The sequence below is a fragment of the Corythoichthys intestinalis genome, chromosome 14 (assembly GCF_030265065.1).
Source record: "Corythoichthys intestinalis isolate RoL2023-P3 chromosome 14, ASM3026506v1, whole genome shotgun sequence".
In the NCBI taxonomy this organism is placed as follows: domain Eukaryota; kingdom Metazoa; phylum Chordata; class Actinopteri; order Syngnathiformes; family Syngnathidae; genus Corythoichthys; species Corythoichthys intestinalis.
This window is the reverse complement of record NC_080408.1, coordinates 50,335,953-50,354,184: the sequence shown is the minus strand read 5'-3', so window position 1 is coordinate 50,354,184 and position 18,232 is coordinate 50,335,953. Positions and strand designations below refer to the sequence as shown.

The 18,232-nt window shown below is 40.1% G+C and overlaps 1 protein-coding gene across 2 annotated transcripts in view; it reads right to left on the bottom strand.

The window, feature by feature from the left end:
* Positions 1–18,232, bottom strand: part of LOC130929707 (ephrin type-B receptor 1-B) — a 423,699-nt gene that overhangs the window by 68,918 nt on the left and 336,549 nt on the right. The window contains exons 10-12 of one of the 2 annotated variants that reach the window (XM_057857112.1): positions 7,626–7,814; positions 6,773–7,020; positions 796–1,011 (exon numbers count right to left, since the gene is read on the bottom strand). In XM_057857112.1, coding sequence (XP_057713095.1) covers positions 796–1,011; positions 6,773–7,020; positions 7,626–7,814 — 653 coding nt within the window. The remainder of the gene's footprint in view (positions 1–795; positions 1,012–6,772; positions 7,021–7,625; positions 7,815–18,232) is intronic. The other variant, XM_057857113.1, reaches the window with a different exon arrangement.

Sequence of the window (18,232 nt, the reverse complement as noted above, 5' to 3'; positions counted from 1 at the left end):
AGTCTGAGTTTTCATCAACAAAAACTAGACGAAGACGAACACATTTTGAAATGACTAAAATATGACAAACACTAATCACTATTATCTTCCAAAAGACTAAGATGAAAATTAAAAGTGCTGCCAAAAACAACAGTGGGTCCAACAAACAGCATCATTACCTTGTTTGCGCTCAAATTTTAAAATGAAGACAATCTTGATGAATGAACACATGCACACCCATACCGATATTTACAAGCCCAGACACACATGCAGGGAGTCGTAGTGTGTGTTTTGTGTTCATGAGGTTGTCTGAATATGTTTTGAACGAGGAGGAAAAGAGGCAGCCGATGAACTAACGATGGCTGCTGATAATTACAGATCTGTGGTGTAGAGGAGGTAATGAGAAGCCAAAGCCTCCCATGATGCCTCTGTAATAATGAACGATGAGTGAAAGAGAAAGAGGGAGGCAAGCGGGCAGGCGGAAGAGATGGGAGCTGTCAGTTGGAGAGGGCGCCTTGCCCTTTGGTTTCCGTGCACTCTGGGCACGTCAACGAGAGAGGAGCCTTCCCAGAGGAGGCTTGTCTCTACGCTAATGAAGATGTGACAGAAGCAGAACCACGGCCCGTGACTACAGAGCATCGAAAAGAGGGACCAATGATGATGAGGATGAAGGGACCAGCGTGAGCTCTGGGAAAGGTTCGGGCTTTCTGAGCTCAAATTGAATATTTTTAGAATGACTCAAAACCTATTTGACTGGCTAGTGATGGTAATAGATAAAAATTAAAAGGTTATTATATTGAAGGCCAGCGTACTCACCAATGAGCTGGTGTAGCTGGGATCAGAGGTGTCTTCCTGCAGGTACCGCGATAGGCCGAAGTCCGACACTTTACACACCAGGTTGCTGTTGACCAGAATGTTACGAGCGGCCAGGTCTCTGTGCACGTAGTTCATCTCGGAGAGGTATTTCATGCCGGCTGAGATTCCGCGCATCATTCCCACTAATTGGATCACTGTAAACTGTCCATCGTTTTGCTGCAAAATAAACAGTTATAATTAAAAAAAAAAAAATAAATAAATAAATAAATAAAAAATAAAAAAAACACTTTTTTCAAGAAAATAAAGCTACATTACTACATATGGACATTTTTATATTGTACATTGAGTACGTCAGCTTGCATCGTGGCAGTGTTTGGGTCGTGTCACTCATGTGAGACGTGCTGCGCCTCTCTCTCCTCACCAGAGTTTAGGATGTGTCTCAAGCTAGGCTGTGCTTCATCTTGCTTGTTTGGAAACACGGTAAGATGTTTTCTTATCTTGGCAAGAGAGAACATGCAATGTTGCTTTAGCTTTTAAAGGTCTGTGCTGAGTGATCATCAGACGATACATGTAATCCTAGCGTTAGCGTAGCATCCTCTTAAAACACTCTAGAGCTGAAACTAATACTCGAGCAACTCGAGTAACTCGAGTTTAAAAACTGATCCGAATAATTTTATTCACCTCGAGGAATCGTTTAATTTTGCCAGCTCTAAGCATCACATTTTGCCCGGACTACTTTTAATGCGGGACAACGCGCTGACGTCACGTGCGTAGAGAAAAAAAAAAAAAAAAAAACGCAGCCGACAGCCGCTACAAACTTCGCTGACGTTGCTAAAAAAGTACGCCCGCATGATGCTAGTTTGGTAGCAGGTAGTGTCCGATGCGTCTCATAGATATCGCATCCATTTAAGACTAGATGCTCAATGACAGACTGGGCCGTGTCTGGGCAGCGTTAGTAAACAGCCGCCATCTTTAAGCAGTAGACTTCTCATCGCCAATAAATATAACGTTACTGTCACTCGCTCACGTAACGTTTGCCCTTCGGAAGGCTAGGTTTCTATTGATTATGACCACTGTCGATGCGTGGCCAACGTGTCTTACATACAGGCTTTATTTCATTTGTAAAAACACAGCACTGTAGAGTGATGAGGGTGTAAAATTAAAACATAATAAAGCTAACTGTCAGTTTTAGCTCAGTAGTCATTACTAAATAAAGGTGCTCCAATACAGCAGGTATCATACATTTATTTTGAGCACTGCAAAAACTCAAAATCCTACCAGTACTTACAGTTTAGACCACAGGTGTCAAACCGATTCCAGAAAGGGCCTAGTGGGTACTGGATTTTATTCCAACCGATAACGCGCAGAGAGTTTAACCAATGAACTTCCTGCTGAAACAAGCAGCACCTGACAAAGTTTAACTGATTACACATGTAAAAGATCTAATTGGTGAAAAGGTGTCCTCTTCATTGGTTGGAAAGCAAACCTGCACCCACTAGGCCCTTTCTGGAATCGGTTTGACACCTGTGGTTTAGACTAACTTAAAACTTAACTAAAACTTAAAAATAGCTTGACACATATGGAAATTATATTGAAACACGTGGGGAAAAACACGTAGCTTTCAAGTGATGTGTGTTATCAAGCGTAATTACATTTTTAGGTAAGACTTTTTTTTTTTAAAAAGATCTAGAATATTTTTGAGTGAAAGCAGTGAATTTTTTTTCTAGTCACATCTTAGATGCAATTGTTGGCTGTTTTCAACAATGTACATCGAAAAAAAAGACATTGATTGACTGAAAATGGTTCAATATTGGATTAAATGTCTTTTTTTCTCATGTATATTTATAATTGCTCTTTACTTAAAAAAAAATGTTTTATCCGATTACTCAATTAATCAATAGAATTTTCAGTCGATAACTCGATTATTAAAATATAGCTGCAGCCCTAAAACACTCACCAGTCTAAAGCAGAGGCACTTGGTGCAAGTAAGTCAAAGTAAGTCAGAAGGATGTTGAATACTTGGATAACGTCTTTTTTTTTTTTTTTTTTAAATCTCTCAAAACAAACGCCACTGACCAACAATTGAGACTGTATTATGTCCATATCTATAAAGAATTCAGGGATTTAGGCATTTATTGACAATGATTTTCAATGGAAAAAGCTCTTTGTTTACATATGGCGGCCGCTAATTTGTTTTCCGAGTAGCCTTACAGTTCACAAAAATTACGTAAAATAAATGCTAACTGCACGTTTTTTTTAACCAAGAATCAAGACTGTTTTACGTCCATATCTATCAAGAATTCAGGGATTTAAGCATTTATTCACAATAATTTTCACTGGAAAAGCTCTGTTTACATGAGGCGGCTGCTAATTTGCTTTCTGACTAGCATCGTAGTTCACAATATTTACATAAAATAAATGCTAATTGCACGTTTTTTTTAATTTATTTTTTGCTTTTAACCAAGAATAGAGACTGTTTTACATCTATACCTATAACAAATTCAGGGAGTTGAGCATTTATTCACAACAATCTTCAACAGAAAAAGCTCTTTGTTTTTCCACTCGGTCAGCTTTGACGGAGATATGCCCCTGAAGAATCACCCCGTGTCCCGTCAATACATTATGAAGTCTATGCACGTTCTGAATGGTTCTGTCATATGTAAGAGCTGAACAAATTAGAGCGCAGCATCACCCTTGCTAGTATCGGCTTATTTAACACGCAGCATCTACCAAGTTAGTCAAACCATCAGTGTTTGTTTGACTGTCCGTTTGAGCCAATAGAAGTGGAAATGGTAAATTTCCTAATTTGAAGAAGTTATGTAATTTTCAACAATTTATCAGGACAATAAAAATAATAAAAAAATTTAAATGGCTGGCTGCTTTAGATTAAATGCCTTGTGTAATGGCATAATGTTAATGGCTATCCCACTTAGTTTAAAGGTCGAGGCTGTTGCTGGCTGGATTGTGATTGTTATGAATATTCATATAATTGCTAGAAAACCTAATCTAAGTGTTAATATCTGGTCATTTTGTTGTTAAAAATGGAGGAGCATGAAAAAAAGAGGGCAAAAACAAAGTCTTGTTTCAGTCACCTGTGTGTAGGTATGGTTTTCACTTTGGTCGCTTTTAGTTTGCTGTTTCTTTGAGTTTTTTAAAAATCTTAAATTGCTATGTGTGTGTTTTTCCCGTTAATCCGGCCTGTATTTCTCCTTTGAGAATAAATGCATATTATTTTCCCTACTGTGCAGCAACACGGAATTATAGGGCTCCCCACCTGTCAAATCCTACTTTAACGACTGAGTACAGGTGTGTTCATATTCATTAAACAAAACTGTATTAGTACACATTTCAATTCTGGACTGTTTTATCTTGCGGACTCACTGGCCATCCCCCTGTGTGAATCCTAATAGGCACTTTGAACTCCCCTGAAACATGGGAACAAATACGAGGGTGAAACAGATCGATAGAAACACAAGTCGGAAGTGGCGGTTAGCAAAGCCAGCTTCAAAGAACCCCTTAAAGCTCGCCGGAGATCAAAGTGGTTCGAAGCAGCCGTCCGTGAGATTGAAGGAGAAAAATAGGTGACCTGAATGTTGATTAAAAGTTTCTTAACATTAAACAAAGAGCTAGGAGTGCAATCCGTTTCAGGCGCAGTCAAGAGAATTTCAAAATGACAAATGTACTGTATAGAGGAACATTGTTTCTTGAATTCCTTGAAGCACATAAAACACAGAGTCTGACCAAATTTTAGGCGTCTTTGAAGTTAATTTGTGCTTAGTGAAATTCTCAATTGACTGTCATCGGTCCTACATTTTAATGTCCAAATATAGGTACGCATCTTTTACCTAAAAAATTGAATGCTTTGTGTCACTGTAAATTGATACACTGAGTAACGATTGACGAGTCAACTGCACTATGTACATATTAGGGGTGTGACAACATATCGGAAAGGTGCTATATATACTTTGTAGCCTAAAAGGCAGAAAATTGCACGAGTCACTATGATCCAAGTCACAAGTAAGTCCCGAGTCTTACCAGTCGAGTCGAGTCACGAGGTTATGTCAACTCGAGTTGAGTTGAGTAAAAGGTGGTAAAGACAAGTCGTGTCAAGTCAAAAGGTTGTCGACTCGAATCAAGGGTTAGTCAAGGCCTTCACCATTGTTTACCAGCCCACCGATAAAGCACTCAGGTTTATCTTTGAGAAAAACTTTTAATGTCACTGTAAGTCAATGTATAAAAACACTATGCAGTATAAACCAGCATTAAAGAGTCCCTAGCAGATCACTGGCAGGTGGGAACCAATCTACGATCCAAGTTTTTCGAGTCATTGTCTCACAACTCAAGTCGAGTCTCGAGTTATTGCCTCACAAGTCGAGTCGAGTCACAAGTCTCGGACCCTCCCAGCTCAAGCGTGTCAAGTTTGAGTGTGCGTTTATTTTCTTCAAGTCCGAGTCGAGTTTCGAGTCATCAAATTTGCGACTCGAGTCGAACTGAGTCACAGGGACTTGGACTCCAATTGTCTGCCAATCAGTATGCTCTAACCAAGAATCGATATATCGTTTTAAAAAGGTGTCACTCTTATTTTTAAAAAAAAAAAAAAAAGAACCAACAGGTTTCTACCAAAATCTTCCATTAGAATAGTGTCTACGTTAGCTCACTGGCTGCCATTGACGGTGCTAGACATCCAATTCATTATGACTGGATTGGACGTCTAGTGCCGTCAATGGCACTGAAAGCAGAGTCAGTCCTTTGTGGGCAGTTTACAGCCCTTTCTGTTTATTTTAAGGCTTTACAGGTTACTTCCTGTTGATTTTGAGTCACTTCCTATTCATTTGGGGACATTCTTCAGTCACTTCGGCTAGGTTCATACCGCAGGTCTTAATGCACAAATCCAATTTTTTGTCATATCTGTTTTTTGGGCGTGCCCGTTCAGACCGCCTTTGTCCATCTTGCGCTGAGCAAGAAGACCCGCATGCGCAGGAGCATCAAAACAAATGACCACACATGCTGGCTCAACATCATTCATGCATTAAGACCTGCGGGATGAACCTAGCCTCCTTTTTCAGTCACCCAAAATCAACCGGAAGTGACCTGTTAATGCCTCAAAATCAACAGGACGTTACCTGTAAATGCCCCTAAAGGAAAAAGAAGTGACCGAAAATCAACAGGAAATGACGTGAAATGCCCCAAAATGAACTCATTGGCGGTCATTGACATCCAATCCATTTGAAGTGGGAGGGATGACAGCGAATGAACATATTCGCTGCCACCCCACCAGCTCAAATTGAATTGGATGTCTACTAGTGATTAACTCATTCACATTCACAGCTAAAGGATAAAAATAGCTGTTTTTTCTGTTTATTAGTTGTTTTGTAGAATATCCTAGAATATTTACTGACTGATGTATCGATAATTGTTGTATAGTCAAATCGTGAAATCATCGTTCTTGTGAGCCTTGTATCACAAATCGTATCGTCTCGTTGAATACCCAGAGGTTCCCACCGCTACTGTGTATAATGATTAAAATATAAAAGCCACTAAAGAGGAAGTGATCCATTCGACCAGTCATGCCTCGTACATGTCAGGAATAACTCTCTGCAATAAAAGAGACAAGAAACACAAGTCACGGAAGCATAATAAAGAACATTGTTAAGTAATGTTCTTCTAAAAATAACAATTTTTAAAAAAGTATTGCATTAAGGGCTGTGAAGAACCAGATCCAACAGATGGGAGTTGTGGTGAAAAAGAGTTGGAACCTTACAGGACACGGGCATTACTCCCAATTTTGGAAGCCAGACTAACATTTGTTTTCACAGGCATCCTGTTCCAGAGGCCTCTTTTATGGGATTCATTAAGTTCCTTCTGATGGTAAGCGATGTCTTTCTCGCATTTGTTCAGATTCATCCTAGACTTGAATGACTCTAATAATAATAAAATCATCAGTGAGAGTCGACAGCTTCTCATTAGAGTCACTCACCCGAAGGAATGAGTCGAGGGCTCCGTTCTCCATAAACTCAGTGACAATCATGACAGGTCGGCTCTTGGTGACGACGCCTTCCAGACGGATGATGTTGGGGTGGTCAAACTGTCCCATGATCGACGCTTCAGACAGGAAGTCGCGCCTCTGCTTCTCGACGTAGCCGGCCTTCAAAGTCTTGATGGCAACAAATATTTCCCTCTTGCTGGGCAGCTTTAGACGTCCTTTGTATACCTCTCCAAATTCACCTAAAGCAAAAGTTTGTGTCATCACCATGCAGAAGAACAGTTAATTTCTTCCATGTTTTTGTGTGTGTTTCAGTCGAGTTGTTTTAATTCAATGAAAATGGATATCTTTAAAAATGTTAGCCCACTGTACTGTCGTGCCCTAATCTAATATGCATCATCCTTCTCACCTCACTTGCTGAAAATGCAAATCCCGAGGAGCTATTCCAGGCTCTTACTCATTACCAGTCCCATTTTAGCCTGAATAAAAAGCAATCATGTGGTGTAACAAGGCTTTACTAGATATAAGACTTTTAAAAAGATCAGATCTTAAAGCCAAACAAAACTGCTTGCTTACCTGACGATCACTTGATAACTACAGTCACCAATCGTAATTAAATCCTTACCGTCAATTTTTGAATGAACAATAATCACAATGACATATGGGGCAGGAATAATTTCTAATGCAATTACAGTAAATCCCATAGTAACTGGCCTATATTCAGCTCATGTCCATGGGTCTCCTTGATTGGCTGGCTTTACAAACCCAACAAGTGTGTGTGGTACCACAGATATGTGAAAAGACAATACAATATACAGAAATTCAGCAAAAGACAGAGTGACTGTACCTGCTCCAATGACCTCCTCGATTTTAACAGTTGAGACGTCAATCTCCTTGGCAAACTCGTGGACGGCTTCGTTGGGGTCTTCGTACGTGAAGGGGTCGATGTAGATCTTCATCCCTGGGGAGCCTGAGAAGTGGGTCGGGCAGCCCAGTGGTGAGGGGCAGTTAGACATGTCGGCTCGCAAAGAGAGTTCTAGAACAACCAAAGGTGCCCAGTGAGAAGAATCCCATCTATTTTTTTTACCTCGCGGCAGATGTATGTTGTTAATGGCTGACGAATGCAATTGACCTGAAGGTTGTAACTTCAATCACAACGTGAAACGGCAGTGCTTCCAATCACTGCAAGCTTCTAACAGTATTAATGAGGACAACTAAACATGATATATGGTTTGTCTCAAGATAAATCAAGTCTTTCCCAGATGGAAATGGTTATTATATCACACAACTGACATGTTAAAAAGTATGGGTGACGGGTCAAACAGGCAGTTTAAGTACAACGTCGACATAAATACTCAGTTCTAATTGGCGACGTCTGAGTGGCAACATAAATGTCAAACGTGATATGGCTGTTGGCTAAACTATGATTTGTTATACAGTGGTGTAACATTCACATTCATCTACAAACGTGGGTTCCTTTTTTCCGGTTTCACAAAAAAATTAATTGTGCATTAAACTTGTTATTTTATTTTGTCAAAAATAAAATTACACACTGGTGGCCAAAAATATTGGCACCCCTGCAATTCTGTCAGATAATGCTCATTTTTTCCCAGAAAATGACTGCAATTACAAATGTTTTGGTAGTAATATCTTCATGGATTTTGCTTGCAATGAAAAAACACAAATGAGAGAAAAAAAATCATTATCATTTTACACAAATCTCAAAAATGGGCAAGATTAAAGTATTGGCACCCTCAGCCTAATACTTGGTAGCACAACCTTTAGACAAAATAACTGCGAACAACCACTTCTGGTATCCATCAATGAGCTTCTTACAATGATCTGCTGGAATTTTAGACCATTCTTCTTTGGCTAACTGCTTCAGGTCCCTGAGATTTGAAGGGTGCTTTCTCTGAACTGCCATTTTCAGATCTCTCTACATGTGTTCTATGGGATTCAGGTATGGACTCATTGCTGGCCAGTGCTTTCTCTCAAACCATTTTCTAGTGCTTTTTGAAGTGTGTTTTGGGTCATTGTCCTGCTGGAAGACCCATGACCTCTGAGGGACACCCAGCTTTCTCACACTGGACTCTTCATTATGCTGAAAAATTTGTTGGTAGTCTTCAGACTTTATAATGCCATGCACACGGTTAAGCAGTCCAGTGCCAGAGGTAGGAAAGCAACCCCAAAACATCAGGGAACCTCCACCATGTTTGACCGTGGGGATCGTGTTCTGTTCCTTGAAAGCATCATTTTTTTCCATGTGAACTCTATGTTGATGCATTTTCCCAAAAAGCTCTACTTTTGTCTCATCTCACCAGAGAACATTCTTCCAAAACATTTTTTGCTTTCTCAGGTAAGTTTGTCAAACTCCAGCCTGGCTTTTTTTATGTCTCTGGGTCAGAAGTGGGGTCTTCCTGGGTATCATACCATAGAGTCCCTTTTTATTCAGACGTGGACGGATAGTACGGGTTGACACTATTGTACCCTCGGACTGCAGGACAGTTTGAACTTGTTTGGATGTTAGTCGAGGTGCTTTATCCACCATCCACACAATATTTCGTTGAAATCTGTCATCATTTTTTTCTTTTCCGTCCACATCCAGGGAGGTTACACTTATTGATGACACAGCGCACGGTAGACACAGGAACATTCAGGTCTTTGGAGATGGACTTGTAGCCTTGACATTGCCCATGCTTCCTCACAATTTTGGTTGTCAAGTCCTCAGTTCTTTGGTCTTCTTTCTTTTCTCCATGCTCAATGTGGTACACACAAGGACACAGGTTGAGTCAACTTTAATCCATTTTAACCGGCTGCAAGTGTGATTTAGTAATTGCCACCACCTGTTATGTGCCACAGGTAAGTATCAGGTGCTGTTAATTACACAAATTAGAGAAGCAGCACATGATTTTTCAAAGGGTGTCAATACTTTTATCCGGCCCATTTTTTGAGTTTTGTGTAAAATGATAATGATTGACTTTTTTCCCCATTCGCGTTTTTTTCATTGCAAGCAAAAATAAATGAAGATATTACTACCAAAGCATTAGTAATTGCAATCATTTTCTAGGAGAAATTGAGCATTATCTGACAGAATTGCAGGTGTGCCAATAGTTTTGGCCAACAGTGTTGCTGCCTGAAAGTTTTCAACAACCTCAGGGTTGTTCAACTTTACAGGTTCGACTGTATAAATAATACTATAGCAAGCAGAATTGAAGGCCGAGATGTGGGAGGCTACACATTCAATGAAGATTTTTCACCTCCCCTTGCAGCCTCTCAATTCTTTGATAGTGCAAGAACCAATTTTGCCCACAGCCTTTCCCTACAAGCTCATGAAGCGATAAAAACTGCAGCGCCATCAACTTGCTCTTTATGCCACTTGGCGATAGGAGAGCGAGCGCAGTCAGTCCTCGGGACCTGCCAACGAAATGCCAGAATCCTTGTATTGACACAGTGGGCGGCCATGGCCGCTAAGAAGAACTTGTAAACACATTCAGAACACACCGCCGGAAGATGGACATGACTGTGAACAAGCAGATGTCAAATCGTCATTTTGAGAGTGGCACCTGAGGCAAACCTCTTTTCCCGAAATGGGAAAAACCTTGGTGAGCATGACTGGAATAAATCTGTCAATTTGTGCTCTTTTAATTTGCATAACACATGGCGATGGAGGGGTCTCAAGAGAAGGCGGCGGGATGAGGTCTGGTCTTGAAGGGATCAAGGTAGCTCACCTCCATTTTCACTGGAAGCTGATTCAGAGTACCACACTAATTGCCTTGAACTCTGTCTGTATTAACGTAATTGGTCATTGGAGATTCTATTCCATTAAGGGGTTTATACCTCAGCATTCCAAAGGCTCCCGTTTATACTGTAGGTGTTACCAAGATGCAGCAGCACCAATGGGAAGGACCCAATATGTCACACTGTAAGATGTATCAACTCCGAGAAACATATGGGGACACAACCAAAACTAGGCCTGCAAGCAGGAATGAACCGGCCCTTGCAGTTTAGCGTAACTCAGACGTCACGCAACTCGGACGGAAAGCAGCTCAGAGTGGTTGTAGATCATCTCTGACTCATCATCTCGTGAGAAATTAACGTGCTGAAAACTCACCTTTTTAATGTGGAACCTCTTTTTGTGTTGTGGGCATGGCTGACAGAGAGGTGTTTGTATATCCTGGTATAAGAATTACATTCACACACCTAGGTGAAAAAAACCCTATTGAAGAGGGTCCCACAAAAAAGAATGTGCTACTGAGCTCTACAGAATGCAATTCCCTTATTCAAAACCCAAAATTAATCTTCTAACTGTGCCAAATTGACCAAATGTGGCAAATTTTGTGGCTCTATAAGCTGCCTAAGACCCCGAAGAGATCTACTTCCTTTTGATGGCGAACAAATGGTTGTCATGGCAACAGAGACATGTTGATATGGGCTTTAAAATGTAGCATTACAAAAAGTCTTGTAACTACACTGACCAACCTAAAAGGAACTGGACATGTATAGGTAAAACGAGTGACTTTCTGTTGCCACTAGTTGGCATTGTAGGGTTGATGCAAATGACCCCTAATGGACCCTTTAGGGTACAAATCTCATCAAGCACTGGAAGTTTGGCGCAGATATGTTGTACATCTACCAAGTCATGACTGTTCAAAATTTATGGTGAGACAAAACTTTCCTGTTTGGACCCATCTGCTTCAACGAAACCTCAATATTTTTTATCAGGCACGTGAACACGTCTGAAGGCTCCCCTGATGCAGGTTTGAGGTCAGTTGATTTTTTTTCCCCTTAGAAGAGGAGCCTGTCTAGTAAAAATAAAGGTTTCCTGTTCCCAGCAGGCGGCGCCAAGCCTAATGGGTAATACTTCAATGCAGTCGTGCAGGCTGGAATACCTCTCATACATGCCAGATATGAAAAAGACCTAACCTTGGATCAGGGAGTAATTAGTCATTTACTGAATTTGACGAGTTGCCCAAAAAAGAGCCTACTTTGGCACCCTGCCCATGTCAGCCCCGTGAATGAAAACTCACCGTTTTTATAACTTTAGTTCTCATATGTCTCATGTACAGTCTCACCAAATTTGAGGAGGATCATACTAACTCCTTAGGTGTCAATGGCTAAAATGTGCATCCTATAAATTGACTAAAAATGCATAATTTTTTTTTACATTGAATGCAAAATACCAGATTTCCTGCTGGGTTTGGGAAATGGGTCTAAGAGACCTTTTGGTGCAGTTTTAAACAATGTATCTACTCCCCAATTTTCATCGCTCTACATTGAAAAAACCTAATAGGAGAGGCCTTTCTGAAAAATTCAAGGGGCCGATGTTGAGCCATTTTATTACGGTTTTTCACTTCGCAAAATTATAAAAAAAAATTACACCATTCTGCAAGTAACTGCAAATTTTGGTGAATTTTCGAGCATGTTAAAGCCTCCAAATTGTCCATTTTCATTTACACTGAAGAAAGAATAATAATAATAATAACAATCCTTTGCATTAAAATAGGGCTCTCGCACCACCCGGTGCTTGGGCCATAAATATACCACACATGCATGCATGTAAGTCCTTGTGCAAATACATAACAGCAAACCCATTATTTTCTAGTCCCCCATTTCTAACACCACTTTGATATATTATTTATGATGGAACAGTATGGGGTATTGTCTGGACTCTCTTTTTAAGGCCATTTCATAAAAGAAACAGCTCTTTACTTTAATATTTCACAAGTCTCTTATCTAAGTGCGCTAAGCAAATGTATCCAAACCACGGTCCTATTTTTACCCGGCCTAGAAAGCAACAGTTTTTTCAGGAGTCAGGTTCATTGGTGTTGCATGAATTCACACTACTTTACAATTGCAGTGGTATGAAAAAGTATTTGAACCTTTTGGAATTTTTCACATTTCTGCATAAAATCACCATCCAATTTGTCAAAATCACACATATGAAAAAACAGTGTCTGCTTTAACTAAAACCACCCAAACATTTATAGGTTTCATATTTTAATGAGGATAGTACGCAAACAATGACAGAAAGGGCAATAACTTCAACCAGACGCTTCCTGTAGCTGCAGATCAGTCTGGCACATCGATCAGGACTAATCTTGGCCTATTCTTCTCGACAAAACTGCTGTAGTTCAGTCAGATTCCTGGGATGTCTGACATGAATCGCTGTCTTTAGATCATGCCACAGCATTTCAATGGGGTTCAAGTCTTGGACTTTGACTTGGTCTCTCCAGAACATGTATTTTGTTCTTCTGAAACCATTCTGAAGTTGATTTACTGGCGTTTTGGATCATTGTCTTGTTGCAGCATCCATCCTCTTCTTAGCTTTAACTGTTTGGCAGACGGCCTCAGGTTGTCCTGCAAAACATCCTGTTAAACTTTTGAATTCATTCTTCCATTAATGATTAAAAGTTGTCCAGGCCCTGAGTTAGCAAAACAGCCCCAAATCATGATGCTCTCTTCACCATGCTTCAAGGTGGGGATGAGGTGTTGATGATGGTGAGCTGTTCCATTTTCCCTCCACACATGGCGTTGTGTGTTACTCCCAAACAATTCAACTTTGGTTTCATCAGTCCACAAAATATTTTGCCACAACCTCTGTGGAGTGCCCCAAGTGCCTTTTTGCAAACATTAAACGAGCAACAATGTTTTTTTTAGACAGCAGTGGCTTCCTCAGTGGAGTCCTCCCATGAACACCGTTCTTGGCCATAGTTTTACATATAGTTGATGTGTGCACAGAGATATTGGACTGTGCCAGTGATTTCTGAAAATATTTAGTAGACACTCTAGGATTGTTTTTCACCTGTCTGAGTATTCTGCGCTGAACTCTTGCCGTCGTCTTTCGTGGACAACCACTCCTTGGTAGAGAAGCAACAGTGCCAAACTCTCTCCATTTGTAGAAAACTTCTCTGAGTGTCGATTGATGAACATCCAGACTTTTAGAGGTGGTTTTGTATCTTTTCCCAGCTTTATACAAATCAACAATCCTTGATCGCTGGTCTTCAGACAGCTCTTTTGACCGAGCCACGATGCACATCGGACAATGCTTCTCATCAAGACAAATCTTATCAGGTGTGCGTATTATAGTGGGCAGGGCAGCTTTAAGCCACTCATCAGTCATTGGGCACACACCTGACTTAAAATGTTTGGTAAAAATGGCTTTCAATTGCTCTATCAGTCTCCTTAGGCAGAGGGTTCACTTAGGTATTTTCCCCCTTATGTTTGCATGCTATCCTTATTAAAATGTGAAAACCTTTCAATGTTTGGGTGGTTTTAGTTAAAGGAGACACTGTTTTTATATCTGTGTGATTTTGAGAAAAATCACATCAATTCATGGCGATTTTATGCAGGAATGTCGAAATTCCAAAAGGTTCAGATACTTTTTCATACCGCTGTAGAAGTGCCGAAACGGCAGACATTTTTGTTATTCATTGAGTTATCTATTTTATCAATGTGATTGGTTGAACTGTGCTATGATGTGAGTGACATTCAATACTCTTGCTTGAAACCTTTAATTGAAGACTTGTTTACAATTTGCCAAGTGCTGCTATTTGTGGAGTGAGTTCATTTCACCGCTACCACACAACACTTGTATCACAGGTTTGTGCTCATTAATCAAAGCAAAAAAAATCTGCTCAATGAATGCTGGTATTTGCAAAAATTCTTAGCTTGCACGAATCATATCTCAAGACAGCACGGCAGTATCACCACTGAACAGAGCTGGGTACAGTGCCAAACATTTTACTCAAGTAAAAGTAGTGCTACTTCTAAATAATATTACTCAAGTAAAACTGGTCATCCAAATTTTACTCAAGTAAAACAAAGTATTCATTAAAAAATATTCACGTGATGAGTAAGATTGTGAGTAACTGCTTACAATGTATGATTTTTTAACATAAAGGTATATTTTTTCCTCAGCGCTCCGTCATTTATCTAAACTGTTATTATATTGTACGATAACTTATTACATGACCATATTAGGCCAAAATGATTACACAAAATAATCGAATTATGACCAGAACAACACTATGAAACATCACCTGTCCAAAGAGCATGAGTGCACTCTAGTCGAGAAAAAACACTGTTACCTCTAAATGGTAAAATGGAGTCATAAGGTTATGTTTGCGATTGCTCATTGGTGAAACTGAGCCCATGTTTGCACGACAACAATCCTCCCCACTAATGCAAAAGTGGCGTTTTGCCGTTATTTTAATTCTGCGTTTACAAGACCATTACATGTAGGGAAAATTGCGTGCACACGGAAATGCAGAAGTGCATGAAACCTCAAATTCCAGTTTGTCGATGTGGTATGAATTCCCAATTGCAATGTGTAGTTGGCAGCACCAAAAACATTGTGTTGTAACTCCCGCGACTGACGGAGAGTAACAGGCGTGTAATATCTTCATTTATTTTGCTTGCAATGAAAAAACAAAACAGAATGAAAAATAATCATTTACATTTTACATAAAACTCCAAAAATGGGCCGGACAAAAGCACCCTTTGAAAAATTGTGATGCTTCTCTAATTTGTGTAATTAACAGCACCTGTTACTTATCTGTGGCACATAACAGGTGGTGGCAATAACAAAATCACACTTGCAGCCAGTTAAAATGGATTAAAGTTGACTCAACCTCTGTCCTGTGTCAATGTGTGAACCACATTGAGCATGGAGAAAAGAAAGAATACCAGAGAACTGTCTGAGGACTTGAGAAACAAAATTGTGAGGAAGCATGGGCAATCTCAAGGCTAAAAGTCCATCTCCAAAGACCTCAATGTTACTGTGTGTAGCGTGCGCAACGTCATCAATAAGTGGAAATCCCATGGCACTGTCGCTAAACTCCCTAGATGTGGACGGAAAAGAAAAATTGACGAGAGATTTCAACGAAAGATTGTGCGGATGGTGGATAAATAACCTCGACTAACATCCAAACTAGTTCAAGCAGTCCTGCAGTCCGAGGGTACAATAGTGTCAACCCGAACTATCCGTCGGCGTCTGAATGAAAAGGGACTCTATGATAGGATACCCAGGGAGACCCCACTTCTGACCAGGACACAAACAAAATCCAGGTTGGAGTTTGCCAAAACTTACCTGAGAAAGCCAAAAACGTTTTGGAAGAATGTTTTCTGGTCAAATGAGACAATAGTAGAACTTTTTGGGAAAAGGCATCAACTTAGAGTTTACAGGGGGAAAAAAACGAGGCCTTCAAAGAAAAGAACACGGTCCCCACAGTCAAACATGGCGGAGGTTCCCTGATGTTTTGGGGTTGCTTTGCTACCTCTGGCACTGGACTGCTTGACCGTGGCAAGTCTGAAGACTACCAACAAATTTTTCAGCATAATGAAGAACCCAGTGTGAGAAAGCTGGGTGTCCCTCAGAGGTCATGGGTCTTCCAGCAGGACAATGACCCAAAACACACTTCAAAAAGCACTAGAAAATGGTTTGAGAGAAAGCACTGGCCAGCAATGAGTCCATACCTGAATCCCATAGAACACCTGTGAAGAGATCTGAAAATGGCAGTTTGGAGAAGGCACCCTTGCAATCTCAGAGACCTGGACAACTTGGCCAAAGAAGAATGGTCAAAAAGTCCAGCAAAGAAACTCACTGATGGATACCGGAAGCGGTTGTTTGCAGTTATTTTGTCTAAAGGTTGTTTTACCAAGTATTAGGCTGAGGGTGCCAGTACTTTGGTCCGGCCCGTTTTTTGAATTTTGTGTAAAATGATAATTTTTTTTCATTCTCTTTTGTGTTTTTTTATTGCAAGCAAAATGAATGAAGATATTACTACCAAAGTATTTGTAATTGCGATCATTTTCTGGGAGAAATTGAGCATTATCTGACAGGACTGCAGTGGTGCCAATATTTTTGGCCAGCAGTGTATGTACATGTACTTTATGAGAAGGGATTTTTTTTTTTTTTTTTTATAAGCGAACTTATCTAAGTGCCATTTTAGTCCATTTGTTTGAATTAAAACAGTAAAAATCGCCTAGGGTGATGATAAAATTGATAAGGTCGTCGAAGATAAGCGAGTACTTGTTTGACTTTGTACACTGTAAAATAAACAGATTTTCCTTCTTGATTTACTTATTTAAGTTTTCAGTACAGGCTCTATCTGTCTTGACATCTGAAAATGACGACACATCATCTGATGTTTGCGTGTGTGGTAATGCTGGGGGAAAAAAAGGTGTCTCAAAGGGAAGCTGGCATATTTTTCGAAATTTCACCTAAAACAATTGGTTTAGTGGTACAGTTTTATTGTTGGGCTGAATACTGTAATTACCAAACTGTCAGTTCCATCTCAGAGCAGAATGAAAGACAACAATGCATTTCGGGATTGGGTGATGGTGGTGGATGAGGAGGAGGGGGCTTGTCTGCATTGTGGAGAAAAAATGAATAGGATCTCTTATCAGCAAATTGACATATTTGATGATTGATGAGTTTGATTCAGCTACTGTCTTTGTGGCATCTTAGTTCTGGCTCTTGTGGCCCGTGGCAGCTTTAATGAGTCCTGCTTGGTGTAGCAGTGAGACAAAGTATGTGTTGAAAACACTGCTGCGTCAGGCTCGACAAAGCTCTATCCCCACGAGTGAGCCCCCGCACAGACAGTCAAGTCGGCGATGTACACGCTTTTCATTGGATGCTCCAAACCCAAAGACTGCTTTTTGTGTGTTTGAAGCTACGTGTATCCTCCAGGCTCCATCCCAGTCAGTGTCAGGGGAGTGCTTACTACACAATGCACTCGCAGCGACAGTAAAGCCTTGAGAGATGACTGACTGTCAGTGTCATTGGCGCAAAGAAAGGAGAATAAATTTTGCAACAGTAGCTGCTTTCTGCTGATGTGTACCTCACTTTTATTTCGGAACAATAAAACAATCTCTTTCTTTCATTCGATTGGACTGCAACCTAGTCCGATGCAATCAAAACAAAGACAATATAAATGTGGCAATTAGTGATGTGTCAAAACACTAAACACCTTTCCCCATCGAAAGGTTAATTTAATGTGCAATAAATCAGTAACTTATATTTGAAAATAGGCCAATATTACTGTAATAGCATTTGTCATGAGCCGAGATAAGGAAAACATGCTTTCTAGTAAGTAAATGGTCTACATTTTTAAACAGTAGCTCTCCAAATGAATGAGTACAGTGGTACCTCTACTTACGAACGTCTCCACATACAGGATTTTCAGGTTAAGACCTAATGGGAAAATATTGCCTCTTGTTCCGAAACAAATTTCAGGATATGAAAGGCAAAAATTACAGTTTGGCTGTTACTCGCAGCTCAGAGTTTACTGAACGTAACATGTGTAATTATGGCATGGCACTATCATGGGCATTAATGAATGCTCATCACAGATGTCATGAAGTTACTGTATGACACAAACTCCATTTAGGTCCAGCTCGGATTTTTTTTTACATCTATTCAGAAGTGAGATAATTTGCCAGATGACACAAAAT